At 42.2% G+C, this 15,416-nt stretch overlaps 1 protein-coding gene across 1 annotated transcript; it reads right to left on the bottom strand.

The window, feature by feature from the left end:
- Positions 1-205: 205 nt before the first annotated feature.
- SMARCE1 (SWI/SNF related, matrix associated, actin dependent regulator of chromatin, subfamily e, member 1) lies at positions 206-14,444 on the bottom strand. The gene is made up of 11 exons (XM_068418599.1): positions 14,268-14,444; positions 13,305-13,355; positions 12,730-12,773; positions 9,602-9,706; positions 7,226-7,306; positions 5,975-6,106; positions 4,254-4,425; positions 2,868-3,040; positions 1,780-1,881; positions 1,030-1,240; positions 206-448 (listed from the first exon to the last, which is right to left on the bottom strand). Exons 2-11 carry the CDS (start codon positions 13,309-13,311, stop codon positions 237-239), a joined length of 1,239 nt encoding a protein of 412 aa, XP_068274700.1. The 5' UTR covers positions 13,312-13,355; positions 14,268-14,444; the 3' UTR covers positions 206-236.
- Between the last annotated feature and the right edge of the window lie 972 nt (positions 14,445-15,416).

Below are 15,416 nucleotides of genomic sequence, written 5' to 3' on the forward strand. Positions count from 1 at the left end.
GTAAGTACCTCTCCATATTGTACAGCTGCATCTAGACACTGGAGGTTCTCTCTGTTGTAAGATCTTTGCCTCTAAAGGCCCCTTTAAGTCACTGTGCTGATGATCTGACCTGTTGTTAAAACCCAGCATCCTTTGGGGACGAGTGATACAGGCAAGGAAGATACAAAAGCCGCGTAGCACATTTTGAAATCAAAACAGCACTTCATTAAAAAGAGACACATGAAATGAGTCAATATTTATTCTTTCTTCTCGCTGTCCTCAGTGATAGGGTCTGCAGGAGGCTCTTCAACTGTCGCGCTGTTGCTCTCTGAACCAGTGTTGCTGTCACTGGTTCCCTCCTCTGCAGTGCTATCGACCCCTTCTTGGCCACTCTCCTTATCCTCTGGGGTAGATGTTCCTTCTTCACCATTCTGCTGGTTTTCTGTGCTCTCTTCTGGGTGAGGCTCTTCTGTAATAGATTGTTCAGTGTCATTTACATGCCAGTACATGAATACTAGAATTCAAACTCCTTGGTCCCTTTTCCCTTATGCTGTTACAGCAATGACTCACTGAGAGCCACTGATACACACAATAGTATTTTCTAATATCACTGTACAGACTACACAAAAGCCTGCAAATCAGCTTGTGAAAGCAGCGTGGAAAGAAGTGCTGTTCTATCATCCTTGCTAGGCGCTGACACGGGGACAAGGAGACCCTCTCAGTTGCTCCCAGCTAACCGATGTCTAAAAGCGAGTGAGGTTTAGAGAGCATTTTTTATTCCCCTTGGGTACATCACACACAAAGCACTGCACAGGGCTTTGTGGTATCTTATCCTCACCCCTGTTAAAAAGGGGCAATTTAAGGAGAAGAAAGCAAACACCCGTGTTCACTGAGATGACCTTAACTATTCTGAATGTTGGTCTTCAGCCTTTCTTCCTACTAACAGCAGAAGTACAGGGCACTCCTCCTCCTGGCTACGCTGAGCCTCTACAGAGACACTTTAATGCTGATCCTTCAAGGATTCTGAAGCTGGTCTTCACATGCAGTTACCTGTCTCCATTGGAGCACTCTCCTCTTCTTTCTTCTCCTCTACCTTGTTAGCTGCCTGTTCTTCCTCAGCTGCTATGTTATTCTGACTCTGCTCGGCTTGCTCAGCTGCTTCTTTTTCCCTTTCCTCCTGCCTCTTGCGAGCCTGTTCCTCTGCTTGAGCAATTTCAGCTGCAATTTTTTCCATATCCACTTCCACCTTCAAACTGCATAACTAGCAATTAAAAACAAAAAGGAAAGCTCTTTTACTACCTCAGTTACACTGAAAAACAAAACATCAGTAAAACCCAATTATGAGTTCAATATGCAGCGTAATTCTTTTGATTTGACAAAGTTTATATTAAAAGCTTCAGTAACTGGGGAGGGATACACACGCACATTAACAGAAAGAAAAGGAGGGGATAAATAAACAACTTAAAGCTTGTCATTGGAATGCAGCCAAGGACAGAGCAGCATGTTCTCCACCGTGGCTTTAGGCCACCTTCCTCCAGCTGCTCGCTCGTGAACCCAACCAGGCAAGCCTGAAGGCACTTCTAAACTGTACTGGCCGATTGTCACCACTAAAGGTCACTGAAGGAGCATGAAATAATACAACACTGCGTGCTTTCCAACACCCACCCACGGACACTGCAGTCATCGGTTGTGTAACTACACACAACTGAATACAGAACTAAACAGAAGCGGGTAGAGCACTAGTACAAATGGGAAATTAACAGGTTCCTCAGAGTAAGTGGAGAAAAGTGAGAGTTGTACCCTTTTAAGCTCGTTGTTAAAGGATTCTGTGCTTTCCAAAAACTTCCTCTTCTTTTCCTGGTGACGCTCTTCAATTTGCAGCAGCTCAGCTTCTAGTTTACGCTGGAAGTGAAATCAATGGTGAGAACCTTACTATGCAGTCCTCTGCAGGACTGGACAAAGTTTACAGCTACGTACAAAAATATTTGGACCAATATTCTAAAATATACCCAACATAATACATAAACATCCTTATGCCTTCCTTGACCTAACACCCAATAGCTAAGAAGTTCATACTGAAAAGTATGAACAACAAATGGGTCTATGCAGCAGTTCAGGGTTGGATAGGTGTATTATAAATTAAAACCAGCACATTCTTGAGGTGAATATCCCAGCATAAGATCTACGCATTTTCTTTCATATTATACACCCCACAGGTCTGTACACCCCCTCAAATACATTCTCTAATGCAGAAAGACCACAATTCAGAGGACAGAAGGGATACCACCCCCTCTACCCCCCAAATCTTCTTTTGTTAATTAAAAAAAAGCAACAAATCTGTGTCATTCTGGTCTCTGTTTTCTTCACGTACATGTACACTGACTACACTGACAGGTGCTTGTTTGGAAAATACAGGCATATGCCCAGTCAAAGCTAGGTGAACGTGCAAGTGTGGCCTCACTAGATTTCCTTGTATGCATTTAACTTTCAATGAAAAATGTTACAATGAGGACGATTTACTGTAATAAAGGATTGTTACAAACTAGATTATGAGTCATGAGCTACCTGGAAGTCACAACTCTACCTGTACCTATTAAACAGAAGACTTACACTACATACAGAAGGGTTCTGTATAATTATGAAGAGCTGTGGAATTAAGATATCCTAAAGAACAAAATACAGTTTAACCTGATTCTCAATAACAAAACAGCACAAACGGTGAAGTCTCAGGTCTTGTGACTCCCAAGAAAGCCCAGAGATGAGCTATCCGAGCGTACAGAACATTGACACCCAACAAGAATAGTCACGCAGATGATCCAATGATCCGAGACTTGGAGTACAGCCCAACAGCTTTATGTTTTAGCTGCCTTCGTATCATTTATCTTTACCTGATGAACCATTAAAGATTGAACCTGGCGTTTCAGAACTTGCATCCTAGCTGTCGTGACAACAGAGCGGACATCAGGCACCACGCTTTCGCTCAGTATCTCACTGATGAGACGATGGTTTCTTTGGAAACGAGCTGTGGCTGTGTGCTTCATAGAAAATCCATCGTCGTAATCTGAAACGAGTTTTAAGGGCAACTTCAAGTCCAATGACACTGTACCCACACTGCCACTAATTAAGAACAAAATAAACCCCCTAACACCACTTGCTGTCATGTCACAAACTTCATACTAACGAATACAGAACATCAGGTAATGAGAAAAAAGACCCTATGAGGACAGACCACCACCTACCCTGGCAGAGCTGTAACAGCTACGATTTTACATGCATTTCCCATGTCTGAAATTTGAATTGACCTAGTTAATTACTGTGTTGCTTTCCACGTTTCCAGAGTAAGAGGGACTACTAATACACTGAATAAGAAACTCCATTCCTGATTAATCATGTTACCAGAACAATATCCAATATCCCAGATATGAACAGATGCAACTCGGGGCCTAGTGCTGCTGTTCTGGCTGAGTTCACTCGGCCCAGGTGGCACAGAACAGAATTTGGAGTCCCCAGATGCCAGCTACTGGAACACTAAATGTATTTACATAGATTCTGCAGTTACTTCAACACTGGGGAAAGTGTCATGAGCTTTATCTCAAGGGTGTGCTTTTACAAGGGGGGAAGGAAAAAAAGGGTGTAACTAACTGAGTACATTTTTCACCCTCAGGTTTCAACAAGTATTTGGTCATGAATTTAAAAGCAGACATTAGGCGCATGAGTCTGAGTTTTCCCACTGGGTGGGGTACGTTTCCTTGCAGTCAAATAAACTTCCAGAATTTTCTCATCAACATGTCAACTGTTTTCTAAACAATCTCAAGTGACAGTTGTTGAACACATTCAAAGTTCAGGTGCTCCTAATCATACCAGAACTCTGCCTGTCAGAATTATGTGCTTCTGGTAATAAAGCATAAAATTCCATTCAAGCTGGATTAAATCAGGCATCTAAGCCTTTTATAATGCGTAAGTTAAAGCCATTACAGAGCTTTAAGCAGACTTTGTTGTTTTGAACTGTACATAATTCAGGGTTGGAATAACTTTTGCCACTGGCTCGCCACCTTAGCTTTTGGCAACAAGACAAAGTCAGCTGTCAGCTGTATGAAATGAAACGTGATAACGAAAATCAGTATTAAAGGTACCAAAACAGAAAGGAAGTCACGTTAAACGTTGTGGAAGTTGTACACTGGTAGTTTTCCGTATCTGGCATCCATTTCTCCACACTGTCGGTCCTGTAATGAGACTGTCTCACTGGACGGGCACACAAACTCCTCTGTGCTTACCATCTGGGTCTTCTGCTGGCTGTATGCTCATGTAAGGTTCACCCTTCTCCATGCGCGACTGCCTTTGTCGGCTTTCCTCTTCCAACGCAGCCTCAGCGCGACTTTTTGCGTTGATGTAGGCAAGGTATGCAGGAGAGTTATGGTAGGCCTTCATGGACTCATTGTACTCTATCTGAAATGTGACCAATATTGTTTGATTGCACCGTTGGACGATTTCAGACCTGACATAACTCGCCTGGGTAACTCATTGTACAAGGCTATTTTGGATCACCTGGCTGATACAAAAATGACCGTATTCTCTCAGTCTTTCTTTTTACAAATTAGAACTTCTTCCATAGTCATTCATGTTTTAAAAACACTAGCTGGGCTTTTAGGCACATTTCAGTTGTAATACCTGCGAAGTCTTACGATAGCTTTGAGATTTAAAAATCAAACACCTCAGAGCAAGGCACTTATGACCAGATGAACTCTGATAAGCTAAAAAAAATGAGTTAACTTAAAATATTCTCAATAATTCTCTGGAGTTCTAACTAGATCTTTGATTCTGATTTCTTCTCTTTCCTTATTCCAGTATGTCATGAACCAGTTTTCAAAATAACTTATGCTTCTTCTGTTCTTTGATCCATCCCTGCACTGGGATGATACAGAACGCTGCAGCCAGACTACTGTCTCCTCCTGATCAGGACTGCATCACTGTTTTCACCTTCTTTGAGGTATCTTTCCCTTTGAATTGCTTTCTTTAATCTCACTTTTAAAATGTGCCAAGTCTAGGTTTTGTACAGTGATTTGAGATATTTCCAATGAAAAATGAGATATAATCTACATTGTTAGAAGTACCTAAACGTCTTGTATTCTTTATGATAAATACTGGAATCCTTCTACGTAGGCATTGTAAAAATATAAACAAGATGGCCCCTGCCCCACGGAGCTTACAATCTAAACATCATTACCAAGTTAAAAAATAGAATTCCTTGATTTTTTTTTTCCAACTAAAAGGATCCAGCTTTGAAGTACTTCTCTATCGACTTGGAATAAAAACAGCTTAGATTTGACCAGGTTACACAGAGCCTCAGGTGCCTACCAGGTTTAAGCATAACACAGCAGCTGGACAATCTTCCCTTTGTACCTTAAGATCACAGTAACAGTCTTGCAGAGGTTCTCAACACTTACCAACCTACACACATGAGGTAGCTGTCATCGTCACGAAGATCAATAAAAACAAAACAAAACCACAAGAAAACCCTAGAAGTGGTAGCATTTTTCTATTAAGAAACAAAACACTATGCCATAGCATGGAGTTACACCAGATTACGCCATGAAAACCAAGCCCTGCATGACTGGAAGTCTTTTATGAACACGTTCATGACAATAGCAGTAGCTGCAGAGCACCAGTTTTGAAAAAGGATTTTGGTGTTGAGACAATCTTTTCAATACTGATGTTGTACAATCAAATCCATTCATTAAACAGTTAAAATTGACACTCAATTATAAATACTTCATTTTGAATTAGGTCTAAAAACTGACCAGTCACAGTTGATGTACAGTTATTTAAAAAAAAAAAAAAAAATCTAAGACGTGTCAGGACATACTTCCATTTAAGTTACATACAGGGGTCTCGTGAATGCCTCATACACCACTGCATGGGTAAGATGAATTTTTCTTCTCAGACCAGTTCCTAGAAGAATCAGCTGTAATAAACATCCCAGATTTCTTCCATTTACCTTTTCAGCTTCATATTCATTCAAATACTCTTGCTTCTCTTCATCAGTGAGATCTCGCCACATTCCTCCAATAATCTTGCCAATTTCCCATAACTTCAAATCAGGATTGGACGCCTTCACTTGGTCCCAGACCTTAACAGAAACAGCTGGAGCTTTACTAATGATATCTAAATACTTCCAAATTAAACATTTTATATTGTCATCTCAGTGTTCTTTCTGGAATCACCATGAAAAACAGGATTAAGTTAGGAACGAGTCTGGCTAAACTATCTCGATTATTTTCAGGGGCAGGAAGTCAGTAGGAAGCCATCTACTGAAACAGGCAATTGCTGAAATGGCTTTGGTTTCATGAGAATATTGCCTTTAACCCTCTTAATTCTCTTCTTAAATGCACATCGCTGCATCTCTGGGAAAAAAAGATGCTACTGAGTAAACACATCCAGCGGTAGATTATGATAAAGAGCACTGAGCTTTTGAGATCAGAATGTAACATTTCAAAATATTTTTCAGTCTTGCTGATCAATTTGAGTTCCAACAAGTTCTGACTCCACCAAAAAAAGTTTCTAACTTTATAGGGAAAAAGAAAAGGAGAGAGCTGCCAGTGTTATTTCTTGCTGCGCCACTTGACTGTTTTTTTTTTGTTGATGGTTTTTTGCCTAAGACAGACATGCTGGTAAAGATACTTTACCAGAAGTGGAAGAATTTCCTTCTGGCTCACCCGCTTCAGACAGGCTGACATGCCCTCCCCATGCCCCATCAGATTTCAGACTCCACAAGAGTCTCTCTCCTACTTTCTGTCAAACAGTTCACAGAATAGCGAAGTAAACGTTGCCACAGGCTAGGTTGGTGAAGGAGAACATGCAAAGTCCACTCATTGCTACTCTTCAGTCCAGCTACAGCACTGTACCAAGCCCAGTATACCGCAAGGAATACTTCCTTTATATAAAAAGGTTCTGTCAGTAAGTCACAGGCACTTCTGAATGTGGCAGGGTGGATCCTTGTCAGCAGAGACAGTGGTAGTAATTATCATTTTAGAGAAAACTTTTCCCCCCAGAAATTGGCAACTGTATGAACAGACTACTGCTGCCTTTATCCTGAAGGGCAATGCATCTGTACTTTACAATTCCCTTAAAGAATGTGCAGGCTGTTAGAAGTAAAAGTTTAGAAGCTGAAACTAAGATAAATAGCAATTAATTGTTAGCACATACGAACACTAATTTTATTATTACTTGTTTGACACTGTATACCCACCTTCCGGCTGTACCTCATGTAGGGCATCAGGGGCTTGTCTGGGGGTTTGGGGGGCTTTGGAATGGTAATACCAGAGGAAGCCTATAAAAGAACCGAATAAATCATTTGTTAATGTGATCGCTGGACAGTTTCCATATACACTAGTTTTGGAAAACACTCATTCTTGTGCAGTTACCACAACCTACATCCCCCTACAGCCTCCCTGCCACGAGAAACAGGCAACATCACCAAAAAAATTACCCAGACTGTGAACAGGTACTAACTAGAGCTGGTCCTCACAGTAATATTTTTCCAATTTAAGCTTGTCCTTTTATCTGTAAGTTTACAGAGTAGTAACTAGATAAATCTCCAAAAGGGCTCCATGTTCTTAAAACTGAAATACACAGCTTAGAAATGTACATGGAAACACCAATCCCAGCAGGTCGTTTTTCTCACTTCTGATGAGCCGTGTATTTTACCTGTTTTGACAAATTTAATGTGGCTACTCTCCAGGTGACAAAAGGAGAAAGTTTAAGATCATGAAGTGAGAGACATATTTTTATTTTCCAATCATTTTAGCAATATATTTGTCTGCAAAATTTGTCAGTGGTAATTTGGAGCAAATTAAAATACTCACTGTAAAAAGAAAACAACCCTACACAACTGATCTGTCAATGCGTGCATTATTTGTATCCAAGCTGTACTTGTCCTGTCCCAACTAGCCTGTACCATCCTTGTGTGCTCCTGTCTTCCCTTGGGTCTGTACACCGTCGAGCATATTGCTTGCACTACGCAGAAGGACACTGAGCACTAAGCGTTGCTGATGGAAAGTTGCTGCAGCCCCTCTGGTCCCCTCCATCCACAGAACCCCTGACAGGGTTTTCTTCTAAACCAGAGCTGTAACGCTACTGTCCCTGTCAACTGCAGGTTCTGAAAACTCTTCAAGCACTTACACATGCGAGGAGTTCCATTACACATTAAGTGGGAGCATTTTCATAAAATATAAAGTAGTTTCAAGATTTTTGAGGCCAGACATAGATAAGCAAATACTTCGATTTAGCCAAGGAGGCTCATTTTCAGTATTCAGCTTTCGAATTTTTCCTCCTGGTGTTTTTTGTTTTGCTGATTTTATGGAGCTCTATGGAACAATGCATACATACTTGTGTATAGATATAAGTAATGTACATGAGGTATATGCATTACCAAAATGTATACATATATACACATACAGATGGATTTGAAAAACATTAACGGAAATTGTTTAATGCTTTTGAATTAACAGGAATTTAAAGACACCATACATATGCTGATATATGCATGGCAGAGAAGGCTGTGTATGCTCATGACATACAGAAACAATGAAAGTTCTCAGACAAAACCTAACATTCTTGTATAAGGAAAAAAAGTATATGTTCAGACAGTACGTTCAGTCAAGTTCCAGTTTGTATGGGGAAGGTCCTTTCTGTAAATGTTCTAACAAACCAGATGAACTTTATATATAAAGCCTGAAAGAAGGTGTTATATGAGAGGCATAAAAAGCGCACACTTCATTAAAAGCACCATATATTTGTTCCTTGAGAAATCTTTCTTTGTATCACATTCCAAACTAATCAGATGTTTTGAGATAGAAAGTTTCACATGAAAAACCTTAAAGTTATGAGAATTACAGAAACTTTAAAAAAAAACCCAGGGGTTTACTCTATTTCTGTTGTGTTGGTTATGAAAGTGTTACACTTCCACAGTCTATTTTTCTTCCCTGACTGTATCCAGTGCTCAGGACTTTATCTGTATTTGAAAGAAGCTGTCACCTCTCTCATCACTTGACTCCATCTCACTGTGTTTACTCCATGAAAAATGAATGTAAAGGATTCTATTTTATTATCATCACACTTTTGTTGAAAGAATCATATCTGAACTTGGGACTTTGCAGTTATTACCCGACTAAGACTGGAAAGAAAAATAAAGGCTCTTGCATGGCTCAATAGTATGATGCAACTACTATCAGTGACCTCCAGTTTGCAAAATATTCTTCCTTATTTTTGTGCCAATAAACCTCAATAAATTATGAGCAGTTCCCCCGCTCCAAGAATTTGTACCCACGCTACAGAACTTTTCCCTAAGCATGCAGTGGTCACTGAAGACCACAGTCTGTCTTTTTCGAGTTCTGCATCACACACGGTCACCACATTTTTTTCTCTGCTGAGTAGAAGTCCATTTTCCTGCAAAAGGTTTCAGAGTGAAAGGGAAGTGGGGTAGGGGTGGGGAATAAGAATCAGAAGTGATTTTTTGTTTTTATAAAGAAGTGGCAGCAGCCAGGACTCAGAAGAACCTAACTCTAAAGCCAATTCTGGTCAATTCCTGTTGTTTGCCCGATGATGTATTAGTTGATTCTCCTACCGTGACCCGGCTGTTGGTGCCCGGGTTCCCTCCCAGCCTGTAGTTGTTGTAGGCCAGATGGCTGTATGGATTGTATCCCACAAACCCTGGTGTGCTGGGCATTTGCTGATGGAAACAAATGAGACAAAAACACGAATGAGAAATGAGCTCAAACGAGGAAAACACAGAAATGAAAATGAACTGCAATATGGCATGCAAAAGCAACCAGAATTTAAACAAGCAAATGAGGTGTAGCAGTTGGTATCTTCTCAACACACAAAACTTTCTCCAGTATAAACCTATTAAGGAAACAGGATTTTTAAGCAAATGTGTCACTACAGATTTCTGTCTAAGTTGGTGATTTTATTTCTATTAAGCGTGTAACTCATTTAAACAAGTATTCTGTAAATCCAGCTCGTGACTAGTAAAATTTTCCAACATAAGCCACCAAGTAATTCAGAAAGACTCTTATACCCAAAGGGTTAAGCTGACAAGGCAACACAGCACACAGTAATTGGGCAGAAATACCCAGTGTCAACATTTACTGTACCAATGAAAACTCCTGTCTGTTTCTTCCCATCCTTCTGCCTTTCCAACAACTATTATACTGTCAATAAACAGGAAAAAAAAAATCTCTCAAAGCACCAGCTGGGCACCACTACCAGTATCTGAAGACTTTTCTGGTGGTTTGCAAAATTCAAATATTTTGGGGAACTGGGATTAGAAAGCTGGGAGAGAAGACAATTCACAGAGATATCCTTCTGTTGTGAGGCAGGCTGCAGACCGACAGAGCTGAGGAACCACTGCAATAAGATCTACAGGTTAGCAAGTTAATCAACACACCTTCATTCATTCTTGAAAGCAGATCAATTCGTTCTCACCTCAGTCACGTAGAGAAGAATTTAATTTCTTTACAATCCTTTCTTACCTACCATCTACATACAATCAAGTATTGGAAGGTTCACTGTATTACCCTCCTCTCTCCTGCCTTTTTCCATTATCCCCCACTTCCCAATCAAATTTTGTTGGGAAAAAAAAATGAATCAACTATTGAATAGTAATCGTGATCAAGTCCTGACTGTGGCAGTCCTATCATTCCATCAGGATTCAGATATCCTGTAGTGTTTCTATTTGTCATGCACAGAGTCCCACTCTTTAGGAGCACTTTGGCCGTAATAAGAAACACATATTCCAATAGTCTTTGAAAGTGATTTGCTGACTGGACCCACTCTAGATTACAGTTACCAAAATTCCACAAACAGGTCCAGGACCCCAAGAACCATAGTATGACAAATACCAACACTGAATAAAAATAACCTATAGGCTAAACTACATTAACTTGTGAAGTTTTCAAGCATATCTAGACACACTGTAGTCAGTTTATTTCTAAACATACAAAGTTATCCTTTAACAGTCAGCTCTCAAATATACATTTGATTGCCAAACTTTTTAAACTCAGTCACAGCAGTTGACGTTTACTCAATCTGTATGCCCACGATCGTGACATACACGCTCACTATTTCATAAGATGCCATTTTACTATAGTTTTTAGTATTACCATAACAACAGGTTTTGAATATACTGAACTACACATCTTCAATAAAAATCAGATGACAATAGTAAACTCTGTCTGCTTAAATCTTTATTTCTGCACCACAGGACTGAAATGTTACAAGGGAACTACCTTGCATTACACGGAGAATTGTTACTTCAGCTATAAAACTGTAGTTATGAGAACTACTGGTATTTTGTTGACTGTAGTAACTGGAACTGGCTGTGGAAGAACAAGCAAGGTTATTTGTCTGCTTTTCTTTTATGACTTGCATTAACAGAGCACAGAGCATCATCTCAAGGACCGTATTAAATATATGTAATACAGAAGATGCTTGAAAGACAGGTAATGCATGGCACTAGTTTGTTTCATGTACCCTTCTGAAGACGTCTAACTTGACTAAAGAATGTACCACATGAATATACATCGTTTAACAACATCTGCATCCATGCTACGTCCCAAAGGAATCACACACGTATATGCACAGCTCTCGAGGCAGGGATCCGGTTGCCAGTGTGGATGCCATCATGTTCCTTCTAATACTGGCACAAATCGATTAAGTCGTGTGCAAAATGAAAACTCTGAACAAACTATGCAAATAAAGTTTTATTTATGTAAACTTTTAAGAACATAACTTATATTTATACATTATATAATTTTCAAGCCTCTTTAAATGTGAAGTATGGCACAATAAATGTGAAGGATCACATTTCATCTCAATCCCATCCTGCAGTTTTCATCCCAGATGCGGAGATCAGGGACTCTCCACTGGGTAACAATTTTCAAGTTTTCTTTGTAAAAAAAATTCACTACAGCATCTTCGCTCATTCTTCTGTACAGAAGATTTGTATGTGAATGTGGTACTCCTAAAATGCAAGCTATTTACAAATGTGAACGCTACAGAAGAGGTGCATTTGCTTTGAAATGCTTTCCTGACCACAGCCTACAGGTATTTCAGTACCTTTTTATATATGTATGAATGCAACTGGACATGATTCAAAGCTACTCTTCATGTTTTCTTTAGTGTCACTCCATACCATTTTACTAGAAAGTAAAATATTTCTCATGCCATAGACTCCAAAATGCTAGTGATTTCAAGAAATTTAAGTAAGACTGGCATCGTGAGTGTTTCATTATTCTGACCCAACAAAACGGAATTTTGCATACTCCTGCATTCCACTGGAGATCAGCTAGGTACAACAGAAACAGGAAAAAAGGCGCTGTTTGCTCATGATCTGGGCATAAGTTGAGTGGGAAGTTTTAGAATTAAAATATCAGTTTGTTCTCAAATATTCCAGTGTACTGTTGCAGCCCACTGTGAGTATAACTTTAGACCAACCGACTGCTACAGAAAATTAAGAATCTGCAGGGCTTAGCCTTAAAGGTGAAACAAGTTTATTCAGCTTCTCTTTCACAAACTGCTTAAAAAAAAAAAAAAGAGATTAATTTAAACAATGCATATCATATTAATAACAAAATACAACTAGTTTGTGTTTCCAATTCAGGAAGGTGATGCAACTCCACAATCATTGCTCTGGTAAGTTATTAAAGGCTGTATTACCAGCTCTGTGTTAATGAGAAAAATCACTATACTTACGGTTGCAGGAGCTGGGGTAGGAGGTGGGGCATAAGATGGCCTTTCTGTTAAGATATAAATGTAAGCAAATTTTTTTTTTCTTGAAAATTTGAAGGAATTCTTTATAAGGCATCTGCTGTAGCAAACATTTTTAAGCTATTTACAAAAACAAGACAGAAATCCTACTCTCAAAAGACTTTGCATTTTGCCACTGACAAGTGTAAAGCAAAGAACACAAGAGAAAGAAAAGAAAGAAAAAAATTTAAGACCACACCATTGTTATATTGTTAGCCTTTTATTTAGGCATAAGACTGCGGAATATGAAATCCATTTATATGCACAACAACTAAAAAGAGGGTAACCAAAAATGCGGTGAAACAGGATTTAGGAGCAGCTGTGATATCTGGATTTCCTATGAAAACAATATACCAGAAATGAGCCACAGCAAGATTTAAGGCCAAGAGTTTGGTCAGAAATGACTACACCTCATATCATTCCTTTTAATGTAAGGAATAATAGGCTTATCTCACAAACAGGTTCTGCTGAACCAGATTTTTAATTCATCAAGTTAAAGGAAGAAAAATCTGAAAACTTACTTGACATTTTGATAGGCAAATTTTCAGCCACCTGACATTATATTTGTATTTCTGAAAGACAAAAGAATATAATGCTATTAAATATTATGCCTTTGCTTCCCCAGATCTTTGAAACTTCAATTATTGTAGTTACCATTAATTACCAAAAAAATTTGCCAATTTTTTAAATAAAGACAGAAAAGTTTCTAAAAACTACGGTGTTATCTCTGGAAAAGGAATGTACTTTCCAAAGAATCTGGCCTTAAATAGCTGTGAAATGACACTCAGGTTTATGTCGTCTTCATATTAAAGGTTTTAAGTGTATTCTTTTTCCCTAAAAAAAAAAAATATATATATATACACACCACTATTTTACACTGTTTCAGAAAACCGGTATGAATGTATCAATGACCAAATTAAACAGCATCTCCTTTACACGGTGCAAAAAACCAATCACCGAAGAGGGCAGCGCAGTGCCACAGCCACGGGACACGAGGATATTTAACCTTTTCGCAACAAGCGCGTACGGAAAAGGGGCTGTAACAAAGCGGTGTTTTTTCGGCCTTTCTTTTCAAATAACTCCACCGAAGTTGGAAGAGCAGCCGGACCCCTCCTGAACTCCCCGGCTAACAGGGCGCGGAGCCTTGGACTCACACGATCCTCCGCGTGGGGCTGCTCGGCCGGAGGCGGGTGCGGGGCCCGGCGCGGCAGAGCAGCAGCCAGGGCAGCTCCGGCACCGCTGCTCCCCCACGCCCTCGCGAGGAAAACGACTACGGGGGGTCCCTCGGCCTCACCGAGCCCCCGAGCGCTCCTGACGCCGGGAAGCGCCGCTGCGCCCACGCACCCCGACCCGGCTGCCGCTCCGAGACGGCTACTGGAGACCCCCCGCCGCTCCCCGGGCCGTGGGGGGCCGTGGGGTGCCCCGGGCCTGCCCGCCCCGCAGCCCTCGGGCCAGGCCGCACGAGCGCCCCTGCCCCGACTCACCCGCTCCGGCGCCGGCCGCGCTCCCTTTGTTCCCCACCAGGCCGGGGCGGCGGCGAGCACAGCGCCTGCGCGCTCCGCTCCGCACTTTCGACACGCCACGCCCGCCCTCCTCCAGCCTGCCGGCGGCTGGTCTGGTTTTTAAGGGGGGGGCGGTTTGTCTGCCCTGGTCGCCCCGGAGCCCCCGCCGGGCCGGGGCTTTCCCCGCACCCCTCCCGGGACGGCGAGGCCGGAAGGGTTGTGGCGAATCTGCGGGACGCAGAGGGCAAAGGTGATCGAGGCGCGGGGTGCGGCCCCGCCCCGCTATTACCGGGAAGGAGGCGCTGCCTCGCCCGGCGGGGGTTGGTACCGGCGCTCCTGAGGCATCGTGCGGGCCGGGCTGTCTCGGTCCCACAGTCGCAGCCTCCAGCACCGGGCTCATCCCCTTCGCCCCGCAACAACAAGGGGAAGGTGCGGGCTGGAAGCCGCCCGCCTTCACATTCCTGTCAGCACTTTCCACAGGGAGACTGACCAGTTTCCCGCCCTTGCGCCGAGCCGGCTCCCCGCTGGGCAGCCCCGGCCGTTGTTAGCACGCCCACAGCGGCCGGGCCGGGCGGAGCGGCAGCGCTGTCTCCCGGTGGCGAATCTGCGGCGGCGAACAACCAGGCGGGGGGCGGCCGGCGGAGGCCGTTTGGCGCCTTTTTCCTTTGGGCGGGAACGCGCGGCGGCTCCCTGAGGGGCCTGAGGCGCCCTGGTCCGCGGGGTGCTCGGGAGGCGTCTGGGGAAATGCCGCAGTGTAGTGTCCGGGCGCGAATAAATCCTATAAAGGCAGGCGATAAAGCCAGGTGAACTGTTCTGGCAGTGCTGGGCAACCATTTGTGTGGAGCATGGAGCTGAAATGGTGGTTTGGGAACGGCATCTCTTCGAAGAGGGGCTGAAGGGGATGCGGCCCTCAGGCTGGTCGCGCCTACCGTGCTGTGAGGAAAGCCGGGAAGATGCCGGTGTGTCGGTGAAAGGGTATCGCAGAGGATTATGAATTACAGAGTATGCTGGGAGCTGTGGAATTGACTAGAACAATTTCTTGCAGAAATTTATGAAGGTTTCACACATGGAGACAAACAGCTGCAAGTATAAAAGACTACACCTTGTGGCTCTGAGTGTCTGAGGAAGAAG

The sequence above is a fragment of the Nyctibius grandis genome, chromosome 26 (genome assembly GCF_013368605.1).
Source record: "Nyctibius grandis isolate bNycGra1 chromosome 26, bNycGra1.pri, whole genome shotgun sequence".
NCBI classification, from domain to species: Eukaryota; Metazoa; Chordata; class Aves; order Nyctibiiformes; family Nyctibiidae; genus Nyctibius; species Nyctibius grandis.

What these genes read in the sequence shown, in the direction of transcription:
- SMARCE1 (XM_068418599.1), bottom strand. An exon ending in GCCAGCAGAAGACCCAGATG is followed by an intron (nt 3,041 to 4,253) that starts GTAAGCACAGAG and finishes AACTCGTTTCAG; the next exon opens with ATTACGACGATGGATTTTCT. An exon ending in TTAACAACGAGCTTAAAAGG is followed by an intron (nt 1,241 to 1,779) that starts GTACAACTCTCA and finishes TTTAATTGCTAG; the next exon opens with TTATGCAGTTTGAAGGTGGA.